The sequence below is a fragment of the Stylophora pistillata genome, chromosome 11 (genome assembly GCF_964205215.1).
Source record: "Stylophora pistillata chromosome 11, jaStyPist1.2, whole genome shotgun sequence".
NCBI classification, from domain to species: domain Eukaryota; kingdom Metazoa; phylum Cnidaria; class Anthozoa; order Scleractinia; family Pocilloporidae; genus Stylophora; species Stylophora pistillata.
In genome coordinates, this window is record NC_142529.1 from 8,276,129 (window position 1) to 8,301,370 (window position 25,242).

At 39.6% G+C, this 25,242-nt stretch overlaps 2 protein-coding genes across 2 annotated transcripts in view; one reads left to right on the forward strand and one right to left on the reverse strand.

Annotated features, from left to right (window-relative positions):
- The first annotated feature begins 422 nt into the window (after positions 1-422).
- On the forward strand, positions 423-2,094 carry LOC111327667 (melanocyte-stimulating hormone receptor-like). Its single transcript, XM_022931899.2, has one exon. It carries the CDS (start codon positions 496-498, stop codon positions 1,393-1,395), a length of 900 nt encoding a protein of 299 aa, XP_022787634.2. The 5' UTR covers positions 423-495; the 3' UTR covers positions 1,396-2,094.
- An 8,057-nt stretch (positions 2,095-10,151) lies between these two features.
- Positions 10,152-25,242, reverse strand: part of LOC148719873 (uncharacterized) — a 29,045-nt gene continuing 13,954 nt past the window's right edge. Inside the window, exons 9-20 of the mRNA XM_088738997.1 lie at positions 23,935-24,038; positions 22,579-22,915; positions 22,099-22,246; positions 21,876-21,962; positions 20,697-20,861; positions 20,337-20,505; positions 19,197-19,321; positions 14,459-14,608; positions 13,553-13,708; positions 13,102-13,180; positions 12,148-12,253; positions 10,152-11,829 (exon numbers count right to left, since the gene is read on the reverse strand). Of these exons, the coding sequence (XP_088595123.1) occupies positions 11,730-11,829; positions 12,148-12,253; positions 13,102-13,180; positions 13,553-13,708; positions 14,459-14,608; positions 19,197-19,321; positions 20,337-20,505; positions 20,697-20,861; positions 21,876-21,962; positions 22,099-22,246; positions 22,579-22,915; positions 23,935-24,038 (1,726 nt within the window). The 3' untranslated portion in view covers positions 10,152-11,729. The remainder of the gene's footprint in view (positions 11,830-12,147; positions 12,254-13,101; positions 13,181-13,552; positions 13,709-14,458; positions 14,609-19,196; positions 19,322-20,336; positions 20,506-20,696; positions 20,862-21,875; positions 21,963-22,098; positions 22,247-22,578; positions 22,916-23,934; positions 24,039-25,242) is intronic.

Genomic DNA, 25,242 nt, shown 5'->3' on the forward strand with positions numbered 1-25,242 from the left:
CAACATGATCAATGTCTCGACTGATATCACATTTAAGAGAAAATCCCATCAAGTGCTTAGTCCAAAGTTCTAAAAGTCGCATTATTAAAGCGACCCTCGCGGCGTGGCGATAAGTGCTTGAGTTTCGTCACTTTATGAGCGTGAAGAACAACATTATGGACAGGAATGCAAGCCTAAGCCGGTACAATTTTACGGACTGATCAAAAGACAACAGCATTTCCGTTTTGGATATTACAATTTTGATATTACAATTTGTTACAATTTGTCCCAATCACAATGTCAAATATAAACCACCTAAGAAGTTTCCGGTTTAATTAAAACTGATTGCAGAGAGAACAATAAGATTAATCTCTTGACTAATATTCAGCAGCACTTTGAGAAACAATTCTATAAAGTACTCAGTCCAAAGTCCTAAGGTCGCATTATTAAAACGATCCTCGCGGCGTGGCGATGAGCGCTTGAGTTTCGCTACTTTATGAGCGTGTGGGAAAGAACATGAATACAAGTTTAAGGTCCAATCATACGGACCAACCGAGTGATAACAGCATTCCCGCCTGGAACATTGCATTGATTGTACTAAACGCTCCTCTCAGTCTTCTGACAGTTGTTACAAATAGCGTGGTTTTAATCGCCATCTGGAAAACAACCTCTTTGCATACTCCTTCCTCCATGCTATTGTGCAACCTCGCTATCTCCGACTTAGCAGTTGGATTACTGATCCAGCCCCTGTACATGTTCCACGCCTTAAGGAAGCTGGTGGTTACCTTTGATAGATTCTATCCCATTACTATGCCTTTATACAACGTCGTAGGCTACTGTCTATGTGGTGTGTCCTTCTTCACCGTCACATTCATTAGCCTGGATAGAATGATTGCTCTCAAATTTCACCTACGGTACTACAGTCTTGTCACGATGAACAAAACAGCCCTTGCAATTGCTGTGATATGGATGGTGTCTGGCATCTTCTCCAGTACGAAAGTGTGGCAAGACACAGTTCTGTATCCATACCTTGCTTTTACCATTATTTTTTGTCTTTTTTCCAACTTCTATGCGTACTTTGAAGTTTATAAAATAGTTATTCGACATCAGGCACAAATTCACTCCCAGATGCAAGCCGTGTCAGTCAATGCAGACAACGGGATGCGCTTCAAACAACTCAGAAGATCTGCCTTGAACACATTTTATTTCTATTGTCTTTTACTAGTTTGTTACCTTCCCTATTTTGCGACAGTTGTCGCTGGTCTTTTCATACGTAAAGGCTTCGCTAAGTATTACTCAGTCCCTAGTACAATTGTTTTTCTCAATTCTACCCTCAACCCCTTCATGTATTTTTGGCGTCAATCTGACATACGACAAGCGGTAAAGCGGATTCTGAAATTAAGCGGTACCACTTAAGCAGATGGAAAGCAACGACGGGTCAGGGTAGGTTGTATAATTACCACATGTTATATTTAGGACAGAAAAACTGTTCAGGTGATTGTTTTTAAAAAATCAGCACTTGGTTTGCAGCAGTCGGTTAATTATTCCATATCCATTACGGTAACACAACTCGTTCTCGATTTTTGTCTGATAAACGATCTGTAAGCCACCTCAAAACTCGCATGAAAGGAAATATTACACGCCTGAATTGATAAGTGTGGACAGAGCCTTTGAACCTTTGACCCCTAGGAGTGATCAGCATCTAATTTCTCCTTACAATATTACTCTCGGATCACAATTACGGTCACGAGAATAAAGGAAATGATCAAAAACTTAAAAAGTTCTTAAAATGTTCTCAAAACTCACCTGTTTAGGAAAGCCTGTCTGCTTTAAAGACCATTGGTCCAATAATATCATGGTAGTTAAGATTTTAATAATTATAAAGATTATAATGATTATAAATACCATAGTTATAATAAGATCATGTTTGTTGAGATTTTAATGATCAGAAAGATTGTTAAGATTGTAAATACTATACTTTCAATAATCGGGATTGTAAAGATTGTAATGATTGTAAAGACTGTACTGTAAGTTTATTACGCTGTAATGCACGTGTAAGCATCTGCATATGTAACACGCGCAATATAAGTAGATAAATTATTATTTTTATTGCTATTATGGCAGTATATACACATCTGGGTGCCAATCCTACTCACTCAGGCAAGGCGTTGACCGTGGCTAGCCTAAGTCTTATTTACATACTAAAATTACATGAAATTGCTAATCTACTACAAAAGGAAAAGTCACATAAAATAAATAATCTAAATAAATTAAACATCATAAAAACCTATATGAGTCCTTAAGTAGCTGGCTGGCGGGCATGTGCGAGAGTTCTAAGCTAACTAACTATTATAATTATTATTATTATTAATAGTTAAACAAGTTCTCCTGGTCAGCATCTTAGGAAATGTATAGAGAACATTATGGAGAATATGTAAACTGATGTTAGAGTGTACTAATGAGATTTGATTTTAGCTGAAGATAAGATTGACTAACTTAGGATTCTTAGCCCATTCAATCGCCAGACTGAAATCACGAGATTTTGTCGTGTTACAATGTCCCTGTATATGCGCAAAGAAACTGATTAGGAATCTCGTATTTAATACACGTCATACCAGACATCCATGTTAACTGAACAGTTAATGATTTTCTCCACATTATGAATCGAAAGCGCACACCACTTCTCACTTTAAGGGGATATTTCACGACGCAGTAGCCAATCAAATTTACTGGTGAGTACAGGTCTAATAAAGGCGGCTAGCAAAAGAAATCCTGGACAAAAGAAGGGATAAATAATGAGCTTCCAAATATTCTCGTTAGAAAAGTATCAATGCAAAATAACAATGACAAACTAAGATGGTGTTACACGTTTCCAAGCAACCATAACAAACCGAGCAGATTGATCGAAAATGGTCGTACGCAATTGTTTTGAAAAAAAAAAAAGAAACCTCCTCTCAAACAGCTGTACTTCTGAGCTTTTTTCCTTATAGCGTCCAGCATTTTTATATTTATTTGCCCGTCGAAGCTCAGTAAAATCAAATATTAGCAGAGCCACTCTACAGAGAAACTTAAAACTGGTAGGTATCAAAGAGCTCCGTCTTCTTTCGAATGCGTTTCGCTCTTTAATTTTTTTCGGTTTAACAGCTAAAGTACAAGGAAATTTGATTTCAATGTAATTTCGAGGATGGCAGCTTAAAAGTTGGATAGATATTTGGGATACTTTGTCACCATATCATACATACTTTGTTTGAACAACTGCTACCAGAGAGTTCTTGTTTTTGTATAAATATGCAACTATTCCATTAAGGCAGAAAATTTTGCCTTTAGAAGAAAGTTAAACGAGAAATATAGTTAAGGATATTTAAGATTCACCACAGTGCGTGAGTAGAGAATACTAAAAAAAATTGTCTTATTTGTATCTCGCAGCGAGTGTTGTGGTCTTTCTTTAGATTGTATCTTTCCACGGTTATCCCCCGATTAAGAGGGGCTCAAAGGGGTGACGGCTCACAGTTATGTAACTTCTTTGAGTTGTGTTTAACAGAAAAATGTTTATCGTTAAATATTTTTATGACTGGTGGTTAAAATTTAAGACCATCACCTAAAACAGTGATTTTTTTGCCTTTAGAAGAAGAGTAAAAGTGTGATATAGGTAAGGGAACTTGTGACTCTGTGCAGTGCGAGAGTAAAGAGTAGTACCAGAAAAATTGTCTATTTGTAATTTGAAGGAAGTGTCATACTCTTTTTAATTATATTTTTCCACAATTATACGCCCATTTACTGAGATTTAGTAGTCTTTAAAAACTGGACTGATTTTTAATGGCATTACCAACCGCTAAATTGATCTTCATGATTCCTAGTTACACATCTTGAAATAATTTTACCGCATAAATTATCGAAGACTATAGATGCCTCATTGTAATTGAACCGTAAACACGACTTATACTGTGCATCGTCTGGGAAGAGTTGGCAAAACGTTTAAAGCTTACAATATGTTGAACATACTTCAAAAGTACAAGAAGAGCGAGAGAAGTCAGCAAGCATTAGGTTCAGTTCTTCTTTCACTTCAAAGGGAGTCTTTGACATATTTCTTAACCCATCAACCCCTTGGAGTGATAACTATTTAAATACTTTTTACAATCTCCTATAACGGATCTCCCCTAGACACTATCATTAGAAATATTCACCTTTTGAATAGAAAACTTTTGAACAGAAGTTCTGCAAAATGGTTCTTTTCATCCAGTTTTTTTCAAACACGAACTGCAACTGATAGCATGTGTAAAAAAAAAAAACAATCGAGATTTCCCAAATCCATTTTTCGCACGGCATATTGCAGAAACAGGTTATTTAGTTTCTATGATATTTTCTCGTTTACGCTGAAATTTACTTCTTCTTCTTATCACTTCATAAGGTACTTCACTCCCAATCAAGTTCCCAAACCCGAACTGCCTTGAATGCCGTGGGAGTATATTTCCCTGCTTATTGCTTTCTTCAATGTAATAAAACCGTTTCTATAGCGAATGAGTTATAAAAAATAAGCATGCTCTCTACGTTGGGATGTATCGAAAAGCAAGTAAATTTCAGCGTAAACGAGAAAATATCATAGAAACTAAATAACCTGTTTCTGCAATATGCTGTGCGAAAAATGGATTTGGGAAATCTCGATTGTTTTTTTTTTTTTTACACATGCTATCAGTTGCTGTTCGTGTTTGAAAAAAACTGGATGAAAAGAACCATTTTGCAGAACTTCTGTTCAAAAGTTTTCTATTCAAAAGGTGAATATTTCTAATGATAGTGTCTAGGGGAGATCCGTTATAGGAGATTGGGATCAAAAGTAGCTATCCCTATCTGGTTTCAACAAAGCTCAAAGTAAATGAATAATATTTGGCCAAAGTGAACAAGAGACAGGTCTCTCATCTTATCATGTGAGATTGATGTTTGGTCATCTTTTCCCAGAAAAGTTAAATATTAAGAAATTTCCATAACACCAACAGATGCCAAAATTCGTTAATGAAAGAGGCAAAATTGAATAACATATTTCGAGGGGAAAGAAATGTCTTCCGTGGAATACAAAGATTTGTGCAGTTTTTCTATCCAAGATTAAATATTTCCATGAGTTCAATTATTAGACTCTTTTTCGCTTTGTCAAATCAATTTACCGGCACCCCTTCTTTTTCGTATTCGTTTTCCCTTTTGTCTTGGACGAAATATATTCCACAAAATAGATGGTCTGGACATATTCTCACCAAAACAGACTTACTTTCTGCAATGTAGCTTTGTCAAAAACATTTCTCTACAATATTAGACTTGAAAAATACTCTTATTGTGTTGTAGAGCGTTTTCAAGGCTCGATATTTCAAGCATTTTTAGGTTTACCTTTTGTTTTATTAAGTCTCGCCTTTTCGCCCCTACGTGCTATTTTGATGAATCTATAGTTTTGATCATTTATTTTTAGTGTGTGCTTGAACTTGGCTCAGCACTTACCGTGCTAGACATTTTAATCCCTTGTTATGGTTGAAGATAACTAGTTTGCTAGGTGGTCATGTTTGAGTTGGTAAAACTGACCTTGAGTTTTACCCACACTGAAACATCCTGTTTGGAAGTTCCCACGGTTAGCTAACCCAAACATGTCAGTGATTTTTGTATTTAATACTGGAGCACTCCTTGCTGAAAGTAGTAGAAATAAGCAGTGGAACAAGAGAGAGAATAAAGAAGAAAATTACAGAGTCTCAGTACTTCTTGTTAATTTGCCAAGCGAGTGGTAAAACCCCTCAACACAATATTAGACTTGAAAAATACTCTTATTGTGTTAAGTTTGAATAACTTTTCCGGGAAGAGATGGTTTCTTAACACTTCTTTACAAAAGCAGATCTTTTAACTTAGATTTAGTGCAGCTGCATAAGGGTTTCTTGCACTCGTTAGCAGAGGTTAAAGAGATAATTATGCTGGCATCAGTTCTGATCACTAAATATCAAATTACCTCGAAAAACAAATCTTAAGTCTAAAAACTCAGGAACGAGAAAGGTAGATTGATACTAAGCTCGTAGGAGTTTCAATCTTAAATTCGAGAGATCCTACATTTCACCTTTCTAAATACATGTATTGAGAAGCAGATGCTACTATGAGAAAAATACTGCTGAAGAGGTCGCAGAATAAACTTGCGAGGAAATATTTAGTACTCTGAAAGGATAATAACAGCAAACGATTCACACCCATGTCATTGATCGTGTCCTCTTTGGTTCAATATATTGGAATTTTATGTAATCTATGTCAAAAAAAGGATCAAGTTATTTTGTTTTTCAACGGTTCAAATGTAAAGCAGCGCAGTCCAATTACTTGAACTTATCAGCAGCTTTGTCTCGCTGAACATGAAATTAAGTGTTTTAGTTTTTCTTTTCTCCATCAAACATTTCAAAGTTTGATATGAAAATGAATTAAAAGGAAAGTGAACGAAAACATTAAGTCAGTAATGGTACACCAAGAAATTGCTGTAATAAATCATGATTCTTCTGTATAGCTGTTTTCTATTTAAACAGAGACAATCATGCCTTGGAGAAACAAGCGTGTAATTGGAATCGTGTTGGTCCTGGTGAGCCTAATTGTCTTGGCGCTTGGACTGATGTTTCACAGTTCCGTACCACGTACTTTACAGGCCAAACTATTGGAAGATCTGTGCATTGGCACTGCAAAACATCCCAGATATCAGAAATGGCCGGAAGCTCATTTAACGAAAAACTACGGCTGATAACACTAATACTGACGATTTCGGAGAAACATGGTCAGTTCTCACTAGCCGGTGCAAAGAATATTGTAAGAATCCTAACTTCGTCTTTGTGAACTTTATTTATTTTTTATTTATAAGCTTCGCCAAAAAACAATTTGGCAGGAGAGATCTCACAGAGCTAACGTTCCATTAACGAGACTCCTACACAATAAAACAAAAAAAAACAAAACAAAAAAAACAATTACAAATTACAATTACAAATTACAATCGAGTGGTAGGAATTATGTGATTAGAAATAGTTAATTAGCAACAGAGTTTGGCTAGTAATGCTGTTAGTGGTTTGCTCATATGACATTTTATGCAGACACTTTTGAAAGTTTGTGGAAATGCAGGATCATACACAGTTGAAGTTAGATCCAAGTAATATTTTTTCAAATTAGTTTTAAAAACATTAATAGATTGCGTATTGACCCTCAAGTATTCTGGAAGTGTGTTAAATGTTCTTGAGGCTCTAGAGTAGAAACTATTCTGAAACGTAACAGTCTTAGCTTTAGGTATATTTAACTTCGGCGAGTTTGGAGGGGTGGTAATCGGATAATTTGCACAAAGTTGACTCAGTGCATTTAACTCAAAGCTTATCATTCATTTGACATCTCTCGATCACTGACTTGCTTGACATAAGCACACTGTCCAAGCGTAGTTCAAAATTGAATTAAAAAGAAAACTAAAGATATAAATCAATTGTTTTCATCAAATCACAGATCAACATCTCGAAGGCTACCACAAAATCCACTACTGGCACATCAAGAACAAGGAAGGGTTTCTATGTCGCCGAGAAATACCCGAGGTTCAGTATAACAAGAATTTTTGACTCTTCACAACTCCAAATTATCATTCTCCCACTTAAATATCATTAATCAAAGAATGTGTGTGTATGCATGTATACTTAATGGACCTCTCCCCCAACGGGGCTTTTCAGGCCCAATAGGAACAAATTGAAACATTGTGAATAAACGTGGTGTATAAAAACATGAACTGGAAGGAGGTATACCAGTTGGCTTTTCACAAAGCTCAGCCAAGCAGTTGAAGTCGGGGCAATCAAGAATCAATCCAGTGAGTAGCATGATGGAGGGCGTGATCCCAAGACCACCAGATTACAAGCCCAGAACCCCAACCACTCGACAACACTGCATCCTTGTGGGAAATGAATAAATTACATGAAAAATTGCAGCTAAATGAAAAGTTACAACCCATGTCAGGAGAAGTCCCTATATGGCCTGAAAATGGTATTACTGGTTATCGTGGTTTCTACTAACGTCACTGACTTGATTTCCTGAAATTACGATGCATATGGGTAGAGGCAATTTCTCATTTTCTTCTTGAATATGCATTACGCCAACGGAAAGAATGGTTCCCTTAATGTCTCCCGTAATAAAGTTACTTGGAGAGACCCTCTCTCTAAAAGGGGTAAAGCACGGAAAAGCATAAGAAGAAAGGCCCAAAAAAGTTAGGCAGCAGTGAGAAATTGAGGCAAAGATGTACGTGGGTAGGTAGAGATGTTGGGGGCAAGAGAGGTGATGGAGGAATTCTTTTCCTCGTTTTAAAGAATATTTTTATTCTTTAAGAGTTAGGGAAGGGGTGAAAGAGTGAGATGACTTGGTTAAAAACGTAGGGCAGAGAGACAATTACCCTCCTACCTGTCCGCTTTACAACAGTGTCGCATTTGAGGAAGAGAATTATTTTCTCATTATTTTAAGGCTCGAGGAAAGAGGTCCATATGTTTACACAACAACGTCACGTAAGATTGCGGTCACGTTTGATGCATTGGGCAAGGTAACATAAAAGGACTTCAAGAAACAAAATTCAATAAGGAAATGACAGCAGCGTCATGCCCCACATGCAAAGAGAGTGACAAGGTGAGAAGATCTGAATCCTGTAGAATACTGATTCGACGACCGATTTTTTTGGTAGTCACTCAATGCCCAAAGCCAGGTGGCTTTATGCGATAATAAATAATAATAATATATAATAGACGTTAATTGAAGCTCCCCCTTAGGGGCTTTTCAGCCACGAGGTAGACTAACTAAGAGCTTAAAAATCCCCACTGACAGGAGGCAGACCAGTGGGCTATTTACAGAGCGCAGCCGAGGAGTTGAACTAGGGGCAACCGAGAACAAATCCAGTGAGTGGCAGGGTGGAGGACTTGAACCCGGGACGATGTGATACATCGCATACAACTGAAGAGGTCTGTAGACGAAACTAGTTTTGTAGTAAGCTGATGTTTATGTGCGTGGAAAGTAAGTGTTTATGAGGTTTTCCCGGAAAAGGCTTTTCAATATAATGGTGAGTAATACTTTCTTAGCTACGGCAATCAGAATTTCGCGAAGATCTTTTGACGGCGTGTTTGTTTTTTGCAATCCTTGTGCGCGCGCTGAACTGGAGTGGGCAATTTTATAGACAAATAGCCTCTCCGTTGTGTTCTAACAATATTTCTCAAACATGGATCGGACGACCCAACGTTACCTCTTCATTACAGAATTCACTAAGTAATTAGTAACATATGGTTCAGAAACTCGTTCTTCATCTCGCAAATTTTAAATGTTTCCTCTGTTTCGCTCAATTTTTGGGAAACGGGTGTAGCCCTGGTACACTTTTCGTATGTTAGTATTTACAAACATACTACCCTGAAGGAAAGAAACTACTCAAATTTCTCAAAAATCACATAAAGATAAACAACAACCACATACTGAGTTTGGGAACATGGCCAGGAATTCCCAACATCGCGACGGCGCACGCGCGGGTTTACTTGGCAATATGGCCGCCAAACTCTCAAGAGGGTTTCGACAATGTAAGTGAAAACCATCATCATACAAGCAGAGACCAGAGTCAATGAAATGGTTTGATTCTGAGTCATTGAAAGCGCATTGGTTAGTTTGATCGTTTTGGCTTCAAAGTCAAGTAGTGTTCTTCAGCCGTGACTGGTCAACTCCGATCCGTGCTTTAAGTTTCTGTACGCGGAGACGCAGGTCCCCATTTTTGGCACTTGGCACGAGGCGGGAAATAATAAGACCTTAAGCAACGCCAGCGGAGTCTGTAAGAGGGCTATTGCCAGATCCCCGACGAAATATCTCACCGATTCGTCTTAAATCTTCACAGGGAGCGAAAAATGCGTGTCCTGTAACGCATACAATGAGGATAGACTCAGCTTTTTACACCCTTACATCAGTTTGCATTTTCTCCTAATTGTTCTCTATACATTTCCTAAGGTGCTAACAAGGAGAATTTGTTTAACAATCAAGAGCTTCTTAAGTTGGAAATCATTTGCTTTATTCTGATCGCCTTAATGTTTGATTCAGGGGTGATTCCGTAAGGAGAAATTGGATGCTAGTCACCCTTAAAGGTTTAGGTGGTAAACTGGGGATCCAGCGATTCATTCAAGAAGAACAATAGATTTCAATTATAGTAAACGCAATTTATTTCTGTTTCGTGAAGCTTCATCTTCTCGAGTCATTAATACGAACATCAAAATATTGGGCTTAACTTCAGCAATGAAAGCTGAACTACATAGCACCATAGGATAACTTTGAAAACACAATATGTAAACTATTTCGTGCAAACTAGATTGATTCTTAAAGATAAATTTTCTATTTTCGCCGGGGCAAAGTATAATTAGTTTTATAACAGAACCAAAGGAAAGCGCACGCTCTGATTGGTCAATTTAGCGTCCCCCATTTGCCCATGGGTGTACGCTGCTGACGTGAGCAAATGCGAAGACTATTTTTCTGCGCACGCTTGTTTTTTCTGGTCCCGTAAGATTTGTTAAATAAACGGTAACTCTTTAGCTACAATGTATCAAAGAATGTTATGTTATAAAACAAATGGTAAACACCACAGCTTACACTATTGAGTTATGGATGCACTTGGGAGGTTTGCTAAGCACTCAAGAAGCTAGAGTCTTACGCTTTTTTCGTGCTTAGCAACCTCCCGCGTGCATCCATAACACAGTAGTGTACGCTGTGGTGTTTACCATTTGTTAAATAGTCGACCTACTACCTCGGAAATTTGGTTTCACGGATAACTTCGTTAACAGAATACAAGTCAGTCTTTTAACTCCACAAAACAGAGATAAACACAACTTACTGATGGCAATAAACATTGTTTTAACCTACTTAGTAGCAAAGCAGTTATAAAGAGAAATTTTCATTTGAGCGTCCAAAGTAATCCGGACTTGCTTTGTTTTTGCTAGACGAAGCTCTGTGATTGGTCCAGAAAACTCGCGCCAATCTTTCAACCAATCAGATGCAAATCTAAAACCAATTACGACTTTCGGCAGTTTGGTCTGTTTTACTTTGAGTTCTGATTGGCTCTCAAAGATATTTCCTTTCTTTTGATTGGCCATTGTGATTACTTTGGTTTTGGTTTTACGACACTCAAAACAAAAAGCCCTCTAGCCTAGTAAAAGTTCAAAATTGAACGAAAGTTACGCATTTCTTCTGTATATGGTTTTTATCTATAGTTCAAAACCACACGTTTAAATCGAAGGATTATAAATCAAAAAACTCACTGGTACTTTAAATTGCTAAAATACTAAAACCCATCTTAATATTTGCAGTTATGACTGGATGGAGTGTGTGAGACTCTAACACCCGTTATGGGAATAATGCTATTTCACGGAGACAACACTAACAAGAAAATAACCTCATAGAAAAAAAAAAATTACTGTTGCTGTGAAAAACAGACGAAATTTCCGAAGAATTATTCATTTAAGCTGCATGCCACAAAAAACAAAAACTGCTAGGTGCCTATCTGACAACGAGAAAAAAGTGACTCTAGGATTGAAGGTTGATTAAACAGGATTCAAAATCACCAATAAAGTCTAACTCCATACTGAATCGTACAAAAGCAGCCAACCGAAAGAACCATTGAAGAGGAAAAAACCGGGTTATTGGCAATACATAAGTGATTTTTTCAGTGTCTTCTCAACGTAACAATGCATTTGTTCTCCACAACGTTTAACATCCGGAATTTACTACTTGTTCCTCCAGATGGTGACACTTGAGTGGCACATGTCAGACTTGCACAGTCCTTCTCGCTTGCTTTTCACCAGGCGCAGCTCCAAAAGAGAAAATCTGAGGGTAAGAAGGGAAGAGCGATAAGTAAAGTCTTCCACGTTCATGCAATGCAATTAGGTAATTGCTTTCCACTAGGAGAAGCCTGGTGACATTCATAAAAATTTTTTCGCGAGCGAGATTGGAGCGCTACAAGCAGATACGTGTAAGCTGATTAAGTACAAACTTCGTGGCGGATAAGAACAAAGAGGGGGCCGAAAAAATTGCCGCACGAGCGTTAGCCCTCCTCATCTCCACCCCCCTCCCCCAATGAAAAATTAACGCTACAATGTAACACTAATAGGAGGACATCGGATAAACAATTAAGACAGCCATTACTTGTTTCCGAGCACAGCTTTCAGTGATTCAAGATCCCATGTGATGTTAGTCTTGATGATCAAAAGACCTTTTGGACTAATGATGTCCCAAAGGCGGATCAACCACGCTACGTAAACACAGAAAAAATACACTTATCGTTAGAACCCTTTTCAACCCAATGTAACAACACTAAAACTGACATTTTCATGACAGCAAATCAGAAGTAAGGTAAAAGTCTCAGAAAGGCATTGCGAAATCAAAATGAACCAAACAAATATGCAAATTGTAAATAGTTCTTAAATGTTTTATATTGTACATAGCTTATGCCTGTTTTTATCTTTTATTCCAGTTTTCCTTTAATAACTTTTGTTTCTTCATCTTGAATAAATACGTTATGTTATATAACAGTCCTGAAGCGCGGGAAAAGCGCGAGTGGCCAAGTGGCGATTGGTTTAAGTCTTGCATCCGATTGGTTGGGAGCATGGCAGGAGTTTCATGACCAAGCTTGGAGCGCTTTTAATTGTGATTGGCTGATTTGACTGGCCCGGTTTTTGTTGATCCTTGGTAAAAGCATATCGCGATTAAAAAAAACCGCTTTGGAACTATACGTGATGCAGAATACAGTTCCAGAATTCAGCGCAGATATATTTTGCGAAAATGGTTTATATCTGTATAGAGACTCTTAACCTTTTACTTCCAAGATCTGATTGTTAATTCTCCCCTCTGCTAGCTACACATTTCCTTATAACCTAGTTACGAGAATTTGGTGTTAGATCAAGATGACAATTTCTACCTGATAAGTTCGTATATTCTCTTTACTGGATATTGTATGAATATCAAAGGGAAAACTTGGATTTTAATCACTTCTGGGAGTTAAAGAGTTTAAAAACTAAAAAAGGTATGTCAAGTTGAATCCCAGTAACTGCTAAATTCGCAGACATTAAGATTTATTCTGCCAGGATAAGGTTCATTTACCTTTAACATTCGCCAGACGGTGAAGACAAGACATGACAATGACGTCATAAGTTCCAATCTCATTTGGCAGCCAGGTGAACTATGGACGAAAATATTTGAATTTGAAATTAAACAAACAAATAAAACAAACAAACGAACAATACATTATCTTACCAGAACGTACTTTCCTTTAGTGACTCAAAGTAACAACGAACACCAACTCGGAAATGGCTTTCAGCCGTTTTCCAGGTTAAAAGAAAGGACGACTTTTACTTCAATAATCTCCTTTGCAGCCTTTGTTTGGTCACGTCACACAGTCTGCTCTTTTCTGACAAGTTCAAACGACTGCGCAAGAGACCATCACCTCCGTAGCATCCGAATAAAAAATACGTCACGCAATATCACCAGAGTAACATCTGCACAAATTCTAACAAACAGAGCCGCGGAGGTCTTGCAATTAAGTACTGCTAACCTGTTGGAACATCACTTTCTCAGTATTAGCTACGATCTTGTTCAGAGGAATACCGGATAAATGTTTGTCCAGGGCGCTGGTGATCTCCAACGATTTACCTTGCTGAATCTTAAGGGCTGCATCGAGCAGACGCCCACTATGATCGATGGCAATCACCTGCAAGGGATGAAAAACAATTACTTTCTTCCGAGAGGGAATAGTAAAGACATCCCTCGACTCAAATGAATAAGGGAGCTAAGTTTCTAAAGAAACTGTGGTGCTGCGTCGCTGGGGAGTTTTACAAGATAACTTGGTTTTATCAACTGAGTCGACAGTCTAAATTGGTCACTGTGGAGTTTCCAAAGCTGCCGTTTCAGGCGTAAGCCCGTCCTGCAGTCAGTTTGGTTCACAGTACAGCGGGGATTCTACCTCACAGTAACGCTTTCGTAAGTTTTTATTCCCCTTTTATCGAAAATAAAATAAAGGAGTTATTTACCGGCTTCGGTTCGGTGTGTTAACTGTGAGATTTCATTGTTTCCTTCGGATATTTCTCTTTGTTCTGAGTAGTAGTAGTCCTTTGGTTTTACAACCCTTGATCCTAAAACCCTTTTGAGCGCAAGTTTAAAAGCAGGTTAATGTCTTAAAGCGCTTCTCGACTGAGTGTCGTAAAACCCAAACTAAAGTGTTCGTAACGCCCAGTCAGAAGAAACAAATATACCCTTGGGAGCCAATAACTAGTCAAAGTAAAAACAACGAAACTGTCTTAAGCGCAGGAAAACGCGGGCATCTGATTGGTTGAGAGAGTGGCACGAGTTTTCTGGACCAATTACAGAGCGAAGTAAATCAAAACCAAAGCACTCTCAGATTTCTTTCGATGCTGAATTGGAAATTGCTCTATACTAGCTAAATCGAAAATTCTAGACTCACCTGATCAAAGTGCCTGCTCAGTTCATACGAGAGTCGCCCTACAGAGCACATGATTTCTAGAGCGTTCTTCACGGGGTAATCGCACTTTTGTATGGCTTCCACGCACATCTGCACAAGCTCCTCGCGCTCTTGGACGTTGTTTTCCATTCCCTGAAAACAAACATACAAATTGTGGATCAAACATAAAATGATTTTAATAAAGCCGGGTCCACGACACATGCCATAGTCAGGCCAGGTCTGTTTTGAGGCCTGCTACTGGTAACATGTAAACTAGTACTACCTGTTCCATGGTCGTGTCACCGGCGAATAAACTGGTAACCCCACTGCCATTATAGGTCAGTGAGGGGAGTTGGTAGACACCCTGATAGGATACACAAAAGACCTGTCTACAGGGATACATGTACCCGTACTGGGGTCTTATATCCATCTACCAAACACAATCCACTGCTTTGTGGACAATGTCTTGACATAAAGGCTAAAGGAGTCGACCCTGACTCAAACGCAGCGGGACGTGGACACCCGTCAGGAAACTGGAAAGGCGAACGAATCCTACAGGATCAACGGCTGTTCACTGCAACTAGGTGTGCCTCCGGTCGTCGAGGTCCCCTTGCCATCGGACTAAGACAGACCTGGTGAAGACTACGGAGCTCTGTTTGTGCGACTTTTCTCATCATCACGCACAGCTTCTGCTTGCATCACTACAAGAAAGCCCTGCGGCGACTGGAGGTTGGCGTCGGGAACAGGGAAGTGAAGCCTGGAAGTTCCTAGTCACAAACCAGTACGTAGGCGGTGGAGGTTTTATCAGTCGCTCAACTTAGGACCGGAGACAGTAAAGTTGTTCGGTAGTTGCCTCCATGACTAAGCAGGCCTATTTAGGATCCACTCTGCTTACCTCTATTGAGGAAGGGGCTAGAAAAGGTGCTCCAAACATAGTCTGTCTCCAATCCAACCTGGCTGGAAGGCTGCGTCCAGCGGGTTCACCTAATAGGCGGTAGGAAAACACTAATGAAAATTGCAACTTGGAATTTAAGAACGATGATGGACAATGATAAATCTGACAGACCGGAGAGACGCACAGCCTTCATAGCTCGCGAACTCCGAGGACATGACATTGATATAGCGGCGCTTCAAGAGACACGACTCCCGGACGAAGGACAACTCACAGAAGTCGGAGAAGGATATACCTTCTTCTGGAAAGGTCTACCTACTGCATCGAAAAGGATGTATGCATATGGTGTGGGATTTGCCATCAAGACCATCTACCGGTTGGCGTAAATGAGCGCTTAATGACTTTGCAGCTGAACCTAGGTGACAACAGGAAAGCGACTCTCATCTCTGCATATGCTCCTACCCTCCTTTCTGACCAGCATGACAAGGAAGTATGTTATTCCGACCTGGACGTTCTTCTCTCACGAGTCCCTCAGAGGAATAAACTCGTGCTGCTAGGGGACTTCAACGCCCTCGTTGGAAAAGCACACCTTGTATGGAAAAAAGTTATCGACAAGGATGGGACTGGAAAGGCAAACAGTAACGGTGAGATGTTTCTAACAAAATGTGCCGAGCACAATCTGACCGTCACGAACACCCTGTTTAGACAGAAAGAGCGTCTGAAGACGTCATGGAGACATCCAAGATCTGGCCACTGGCACCTCATAGACTTCATTATTGTAAGACAAGCGGATGCCGTAGACGTGTGCCTCACCCGCGGTATGGAATCATCGGATGCTTGCTGGACCGACCACCGACTAATCTTGTCCCTGATGAACTTCAACATACAAAGGAAACACCGTAATACATGTGAGAAAAAACCAACCAGATATAACACTAGTCGACTGAGCCAAACTGAAGTAAAGGAGAAATTCCAGAAGGAGATTGCAGAGGAGATCAGGCACATTAATAGTGAATCTGTGGATAACAGCTGTACTGAACTTCGAGAGGCCATAACCGAGACGTGCAGCACCGAGCTAGGCAAGCTGGCAAGACACAGCGATAATTGGTTCGATGATAACGATGAAGAGATAAGAGCCCTGATGGATGCAAAGCGCTCAGCTTTCAGAGTTTGGCAGTCTGACTACAGAAACAAACAGAAAAGAAGTCAATACCATGATATCAGATCTAAAGTCCAGAGCGAGGTCAGGAAACTGAAGAATGACTGGTGGGTCAGGAAATCAGAGGAGATCCAAACCCTGGCTGACAAGAACTGTACCCGAGAATTCTTTGCTGCCACTCGGAAGCTACATGGAACTTCTTCCAGCGGAGCACGACCCATAGCTGCAAAAGATGGCACCATCTGTAAGGAAAAGGAACAGATAAAAGCCAGATGGTGTGAGCACCTCTGCGAACTACTCAACCAAGAAACCCCAGTTAATGAAAATGTTCTGGATAAAATTCCCCAACTCCAGACAAATGAAAGTCTAGCTTTACCACCAACCATAGATGAACTTTGGAGAGCAATTAAGGCGGCCAAGCAAGGGAAGGTGGCTGGCCGTGATGGAATACCTGCTGAGATTTTCAAACACGGGGGAGATGAACTAACTCAAAAACTTCTGGATCTATTCCAAGAGATATGGGAGAGCGAAACACTCCCTGCTGATCTCAGAGATGCTAACATCGTTACCATCTTTAAGAAGGGGAACAAGGCTGAGTGTGGAAACTATCGGGGGATATCTCTGCTCTCCATAGCTGGGAAATTACTAGCCAGGATAGTAAGCTACCGATTGAGTTCACTGACAGAGGGATGTCTACCACAGACTCAGTATGGGTTTAGGCCAAGTCGTGGAACAGTAGATATGATCCTTGCTGCACGACAAATCCAAGAAAAATGCCAAGAACAACATAGAGACCTCTACATGGCATTCATTGACCTACGAAGGCTTTCGACACCGTACACAGACCAACTCTGTGGAATGTCCTGCGCAAGGTGGGGTGCCCAGAGAAGATCATCAACATAGTGCGTATCCTTCATGACGGCATGAGAGCCTCTGTACTAGTTGATGGAGAATACACACAAGACTTTGAGGTGAAAACTGGAGTCAAAAAAGGATGTGTCTTGGCACCTACCTTGTTCTCGGTCTTTCTTACTGCAGTCTTACACTTTGCCAGGGAGGATATGCCAGCGGGAATAAGACTCAAGTACAGGTTTGGTGACATCTTCAACCTGCATCGACTTAAAGCCAAAACCAAGACTTCCGTCACATCAGTGTGTGAACTGCAGTACGCAGACGATAACGCCATTGTAGCCCACACGGAAGAAGATCTTCAACACGCAATGAATGCATTTAACAGTGCCTACACTGCACTAGGCCTTAAGCTCAATGCCAAGAAAACACAAGTCCTCTATCAGCAACAACCTCTGGCCCAACTCAACCAGAAACCAGACGCCTCCAGGAAGGTCAATGGACAGACTTTGGAAAACGTGGAGGCTTTCAACTACCCGGGAAGTAGGCTGTCATCCAAAGCCAATATTGATGCTGAAATCACCCGAAGAATACAAGCAGCCGGAACCGCTATTGGAAAGCTTGTGACTTGCGTCTTTAACTACAAAGACATCTTCAAGAATACCAAAATGAGGGTGTATAAAGCTGTTGTCCTACCAACTCTCCTCTACGGCTCTGAAACCTAGGTTACCTACTCCCACAACCTGAAGGCTTTCGAAAAATTCCATGACCGGAGCGTCAGAAGGATCCTTGGTATCAAGTGGCAAGACCTGCGAACTACAAACAGCGTCTTTGATGAAGCCAGCACCACCAGCATGGAGGCAATGATAATAAAGAACCAGCTGAGGTGGGTAGGGCATGTTGTCCGAATGGAAGACGATAGGTTGCCAAAGCAGATCATGTACTCAGAGATAGAGGATGGCAAACGCAGTCAGGGTGGACAGAAGAAGCGCTATAAAGACACTGCGTAACAGCCTCAAAAAGTGCAACATTGGGACTAACAACTGGGAACACCAAGCTAAGGACAGGAACAGCTGGAGAATGGGGGGCTATTCACCGGGGAGTCAATCTGTTTGAAGAACAGAAAAGAAACAAACGTGACGAGAAAAGAGCAGCCCGGAAAGCTGGTCAAAGCACTACGGACAACACAACAGACGCTGCTACTCAACACATTTGTCCTCACTGCCAGAAGATATGCCGTTCGCGGATTGGCCTTGTAAGCCATCTGAGGACACACAACTAGGCCGAAACGCAAGCAGACATCATACTCGAATACCGAGGAATTGCAAACGACTCCAAAGAAGGGAGGGAAAGTCTTGAATTTTGTCGTGTACAGTATTTGTTATTTACTTTTCAGTTACGCCTGTTTGGTGCGGTATTTACACTGCATGGAGAATTGAAGTACATGTCCGAGACATAGGATCTTTAAAAGGAGGGGGAAATGGTTACGAATTTCCACACATCCAAAGTGAAGCGGCTTGTTTCACTGAAGAAAAGATCGGCGAATGATCAGATAGCACTAAAGAAAGGTTTTTTTGCAATGCATTTCTATGCGTTCGCGCGTTTTACCACCTGAATTTTATGGCTTGTATGTTGCTGAACGTGTCTGTTGTTGTTTATCTCTCAAAGAGAGAGAACACGGGCTGTCTCTCTCCGCTCCTTCCCCTGGGGTATGCCATCGTTGATCATGGTTTGCTAAATATTCTTGATTTTAGGCACAGACCAACGAGTCTTGTGAAGCCTGGAAACCATTTTATATTGGCCTGAGAACATAGTGCACGTGTCATGTATGTAGGACTCACCAAAAGATCCCCATAGTGTGACGAGATCTCGCTCAGCAGAAACTCTTCCGCATCATCATGGTATTGTGGATTGGTGGTGCAGTAATACGCACTGCTGTCAATGCCAGGCACAGTCGAAGGATTGTCTGAGGTGAATTACAGAAGATGCGAATGAACAAAAAAGACAACCTTGGAAAATGGATACCTCCATGCACTCAGTGGCCCAGAGTGTTCCTGGACAGTGCAAGAAAATTTAACCCTTACATCCAAAAGAGCGAATAGCATCCAATTTCTCCCCACAGTACCACCCCGAATGAAACATGAGGGTCACAAGAATGTAAAGAGGCTCTCGATTGTTAAACTAATTCTTCTTGTTAGTCTCACAGGGAATTTATATCGAGAACAGTATGTAGAATATGCGTTCCGATGTCAGGGTATAAAGGTTTAAATCCCTGAATATTATAACTGAACGAACTTCTTATATGCTAACCCAAGCTGCGAAGAAAAAACAGCTAACTTTCCTAGCCGGAGCCCGAAAATTTCCATTTTGGAGCAACTTCAGAATACCCGTCCACCTCATTTACATGTGTCGGGAGGCTTTGTAGAACGATGCATAACACCATAGACGGTATTCTGAGTGGCCGGGTATTCTGAACTTTAGCCTTCATTTTGGTTGCTTATGAGAATTTCATGTTGTATCAGGATAACATCACCTTTCATATCATTTTCTCATTCTTCATCACCTAAAAGCTTGACATCGTATTACAAATGTAAGGAAAATTCAACAAACAGTCAGATCAAAGAGCAAAATTTTTCAAAAGTTCTTCTGACGAGATGCAATCCTTTTGTGGTGGATATCTTCGATTATATGGCCACAGCCATCCCAACCCACTCATCTTCACGTGGATCCACTGCGTCCTTGCTTTAGTTTTAAAATCGAGTACCACTAATAGCATAGCTAGGGGTTTGCACAGTAGCATGGTCACTGTTAATATATGACAAACTGCGCACTCACCCCTCCACTAAACCATCATCAGCTCTAACATATTATCAGTTAAGTATCGTTGGGTTAGGGGAGGGGTAAGTACGTAGTTGCACTGGTCCTGACATAGGTCCGAGTACCAGTGAGGGAGAATAGTATTACAACCACTTTATACCCACCTTCTACACCAACTCCAAGCACAAACACAGGAGTCCCGACCAAACGTACTGGTGGACTATCCCCAATGGACTGCACAAGTCTGAAACCAAGATGTTGGAAGAAATGACGGCGGAAAGCGTTGCGAGAAAATCGTGATGCCTCACCTCCCGTGGTAGCCCAGCTGCCACCCTGACGGAAAAAAAATTCGAAAGTCTAAAAAACAGCACATCAAAGGAAGCGTTTAAGTCAAGTGTTTAAACTAACAAACCGAACTGAAAAAAGGGGAGGAGGGAAATTGGAGTCTCTTGGGATTGAATTCCCCGATCATTCTATTGGTCCTTAGAAGGCACGGAGGTGGGATGTGGCGAAACGTTACTTACCATGATCATGTTGTGTCTTCCATCAAAACATGGCGTGGAAAAGTCATCATAAAGTATGTGAGGCTTGAAATCTTTTAGTCCGTTAAAATGGTCTTCACACCACTCCCATACATTTCCAGAGACATCGCAAAATCCAGCTTTGGAAGGCGGGAACATGTTAACAGGCTTAAACCAAAAAAAATAAAAGAGTATATATAATATATACCTTATTATAGTAAATTAACAATGCACGTTGACAATGCGAAGAAAATTAACGTTACACTAAATTAACGCGAATCTTTTGATAAGCATCTTGCTTTATTTACTGCAATTTTCATAATTCTGCAAACTTGCACTTTACATTTCTGAACGCCAAACTGCTTTTTGGCCTCTGTCGATAAAACCTTCCAAGACAAGTCCACGGATGCTTCCAAGTTTTCGTTAAAGCCGAAAATTTGGTTTTGAAGCTTAACTAGACCCTATCAATTCAAAAGATCTTTCAAAGCCTCCGTGAAATCACCAAGAGCTGCTCACTCGTTTGATTGACGGAAACCAAACCGCAGTCTGATGCAGTATCACAAACTTGTTGCACTGGCAAAATCTCAACATACACATGTCTCATGGAGAAAATGAAGCATTTACAGTAGTTAGTTTTTTAGCAGATAAAGGTGCTTTAAAATAACAATGTTATAAAATAGCGTGCATTAAATTTACAACGACATTAATTAAGATAATTTGGATATATCAACAAAGTTGAAATGGTAAATTGGCCACCGTAATGATTACAAAAGCTGACGTTTCGAGCGTTAGCCCTTCGTCGGAGCTAACTAAGTTTTGCTCCGACGAAGGGCTAACGCTCGAAACGTCAGCTTTTGTAATCATTACGGTGGCCAATTTACCATTTCAACTTTGTTGATATATCCAAATTATTTCGTTACTCCCACCGACGCAGCCCCAAACAGTTTCTTTCGAAACTATCAGCCTTTATTCATTAATTAAGATACCTTAAATTAACGCGAATTTTGTAAAATCGCGTTAATAAAGTGCATTGTTAATTTCCTATAATAAGGTGTATATATCATATAAGTTAGACGAAGTAAAGGGAATAAACAATCTATCTTCAAATAACTTATGTAATCGACTGTACTTCCATTACAAATGTCACGGAATTAGTCGAACGTAATAATCAAAAAGACTTACGGTGGATGAGCCAAAAGCCATATTGATGTTGGCTTTAATATTATCTTGGTAGATAATGTCGCAAGTAGTACCCTCTGAGGGAGATTTCTGGAAAATAAAAAAGGATTTTTTTTAATTTCAGTGTAGGACAACTAAATCCCTGGACTATGAACGCAACAGCGTTGGTGCAAAGGAACAGCGACTTTGAAACTGAGTTTTGCTGACAAGACTGGCACAGCCTAACCTGGGGTCCACGCATGGCATGATGTTCAGCTTCTGTGGGCAGACGGTAGTCTGGACCCTTCCAAGCACAGAACGCTTTAGCTTCATGGTAGTTCACTTCTGCAGGCCAGTCCATGGGCATGTCCATCACCTCGAACATTGCACGGTACCTGTTTGTTCGAGCAAAAAGATACAAAAGAAGACATAATTATTTTTAAAGCCACTAAAAAAGGAGACTGATCAGCTTTACGTGTAAGGGTTCTTGTCAAAGGTTACAGTGCATTCACCTAAATCATATAAAAAATGAACTTTGGCTTCTGCCAGGTATTCACCAAATAAACACAGCATGATAGCTGCAAAGAGTGAAGAGAGGACAAAGTTTGACACCTGTTGGGTACAACAGGTGTCCCTAGCTTCCCACAAAACAAGAAGTAGCATCCTGAAACAGTTGGTGTGAGTCAGAGACGTCAAATATTCTCACATCAAAACTTCTCTGACTCACTTGTAAGGACTTTCCATCTCCTCTGAGCCACCATTTGCATGTGTCAAGTTGTTCTGATGATCACCATTCAAGACACCATTGGTAAACTCTTTAATGGCACCATTAGCAACACCATTAGCAAGTCCATTGGCAACACCATTGGCAACACCATTGGCAACACCAATGGCAAAACCATTGGCAACACCATTATGATGCCCCTTCATGTTATGATTGACATCACTTTCTAAGTTACAGTGAGAGTAAGTTGCTAGTTCTCCACCACAACCAGATTTGCACTTCTGTCCACAAACCCAAAAAGTAGGATGCTGCAATTTGCGGAACTGTTTCCACTTCCAGCCTGAAACAAAGTAAGAAATTCATTGATCTCTCCATCTGAATGTTACATGTAACTCTAGGTACTGGAAAATGTTCACCTTAGACACCACGGTGTCTGTCTTAAGTATTTGTTTTCTTCACCACGAGTGAGTTCAATACAATGAACAGCCGCAACCATATTCCACAATATTAACCCTTTACATCCTAACGTCATTAGTTCTTATTCACCAAGCGGGAGGTCTGTATGGGAGAATCTTGACCGAGATCGCCAGTACAGACCGAACGCAGTGAGGTCTGTACCAGCCGACCGAGTCAAGATTCTCCCATACAGACCGACCTAGCTCGGTTAATAAGATGTTTATTATAGGGCTGTGTCTTATATGCCAATTTTTTATATTCTTTGTACCTTTTTTTTCTAGACCAGTCTAGATGCTGGTCTAGATATGGGAAAATCTAGACCGCTTTCAATATTGATTCCAGCCAATCAAATTCGTGAATTCAGTAGTTCCCAGTCCTTGTGAGACACAGCCATTTAATAAATATGTATATTATCCATTCTGTTCCGCTAAATATCTTGTATCTACATTCAGAAGAATTAAGTTAAGATCTTTTTTTCCAAGGTGATCATTTTCATTATTTTTGTGACCTCAATATTTGACTCAAAAGTGATATTTTGAGGGAAATTGGATCCTGATCTTCCCTCTCAATGGTTAAATAGTTATGATTTGGGAGTTGTAGGTGTTAAACACCGAAACATGAGCAATTTTGATTCAAACAGCACAAATTTTGTGGATTAAGCCACATACAGAAAGGTCTGTTTTAAATCTACAATTGAGTTCAAACTAAGATGTTTAATTCTGACATTTTTTCTTCCCATCTTGGGATAAATCCAACGGTTTTATTCCTCTTAAAAGGACAACAAATTTACTCAGAAATCAAGCTGTCATTATCGAGGAAATCAAAGGCGAATGTCATTTCAAAGTTATATGTCTACAATTGAACAAAGAGGGCTTGATGAGACAGCTAATAAACAATTCCAACCTTCGTCAGTCCAGTACTTGGAATCTTCATAGCCCCCATCATTCACAAACTCCAAATACTCCCAGTTGGTGATTAGATACTTGAAAGCGCTGAAAGGCGGAATCCTAGGGAAAGAATGATAGATGTCAGTTTGCCGCATGCATGGAACAATTTTTTTAGAAATTAGAAATAGTAATTACGTTGTCATTTAATTGACACCAACACAAAACACATAATGTTTACAACAAGATGTTTATAAAATTCCCCTAGATTTTATATTCTTTTTCATCTCTTCCACATCAATATTGAAAAGCTACCAAAAATTAGATAGTTATTTAAAATATGCATAATCATTATATAAAGCATGTAAAATACTGGGCCGAGTTGTTCAAAACACGGTTGACTTAACCCAGGGTTAGTGTGAATTTTTACTTTTAAGTTAGTTTTATAGCTCTGTAAAGGGATTTTTCTTTTGTATTTTGTCCTAATAGTTTCAAGTCATATCGAGAGAAGAACGAACAAAGCCTTCGCTCTTATAAGCACTCTTTTACATAGGAAATTAAACCCAAGGTTAACTTCTAATCCTGGGTTAACATTAACCCCTTTTGAACAACCAAACTTTGACCGTTGAGTATCATATACAGTAATCGACCAAAGTTACTGCCATTGAAAACGTTCACAAATTACCAATAATATTTACAATATTTTAACACTTGGCTGATAGTTTTTCTAATAAATAATTATTAATAAGGTAAATAAAATCTATGACTTATCAATCGACATCCAAAGTAACAAACTGGTAACCAAACATATTTCATACTTGAAAGAAAAAGCATCCACTCATGCACCTTTTTCTTAGAATTAATAACTTTGATTATGTTTAGCTATAATAGTATTTTACTCACAATTTTGATACAGTAAACTCAGAAACTGCTTTATATATGTATTGAATACCGCTCTTAAACAATGGTATTTTCCATGATTAATTTTTTAAGTAGTTTTCAATCAAAAAAACTTTGAGTGCCCAATTACTATGAATGATCATACGGAACTGATTTGCAAGATGGTGCTGTACGGTAATTTTGATGATTTTCAGGCTTAAAAATTTTAACTACATTCATTTTAGTAGTAAATATGTTTAAATTAATCATTATAGCAAGGCAATTAAAACAAAGTTTACTGACAGTGCCTACAATTACAAATTAAGAAACATTGTAATTAGGGATAAAAAGTAGCTTACCATTAAATTATTTTATATTTGCAATTATTAAAATGTGCTGCAGCTTAATCAACCTTGGTGCACACAATAGCAACACAGACAACAAACAA

Coding starts and splice junctions, on each gene's coding strand:
- LOC111327667 (XM_022931899.2), top strand. CDS start 496: ATGAATACAAGTTTAAGGTCCAATCATACGGACCAACCGAGTGATAAC.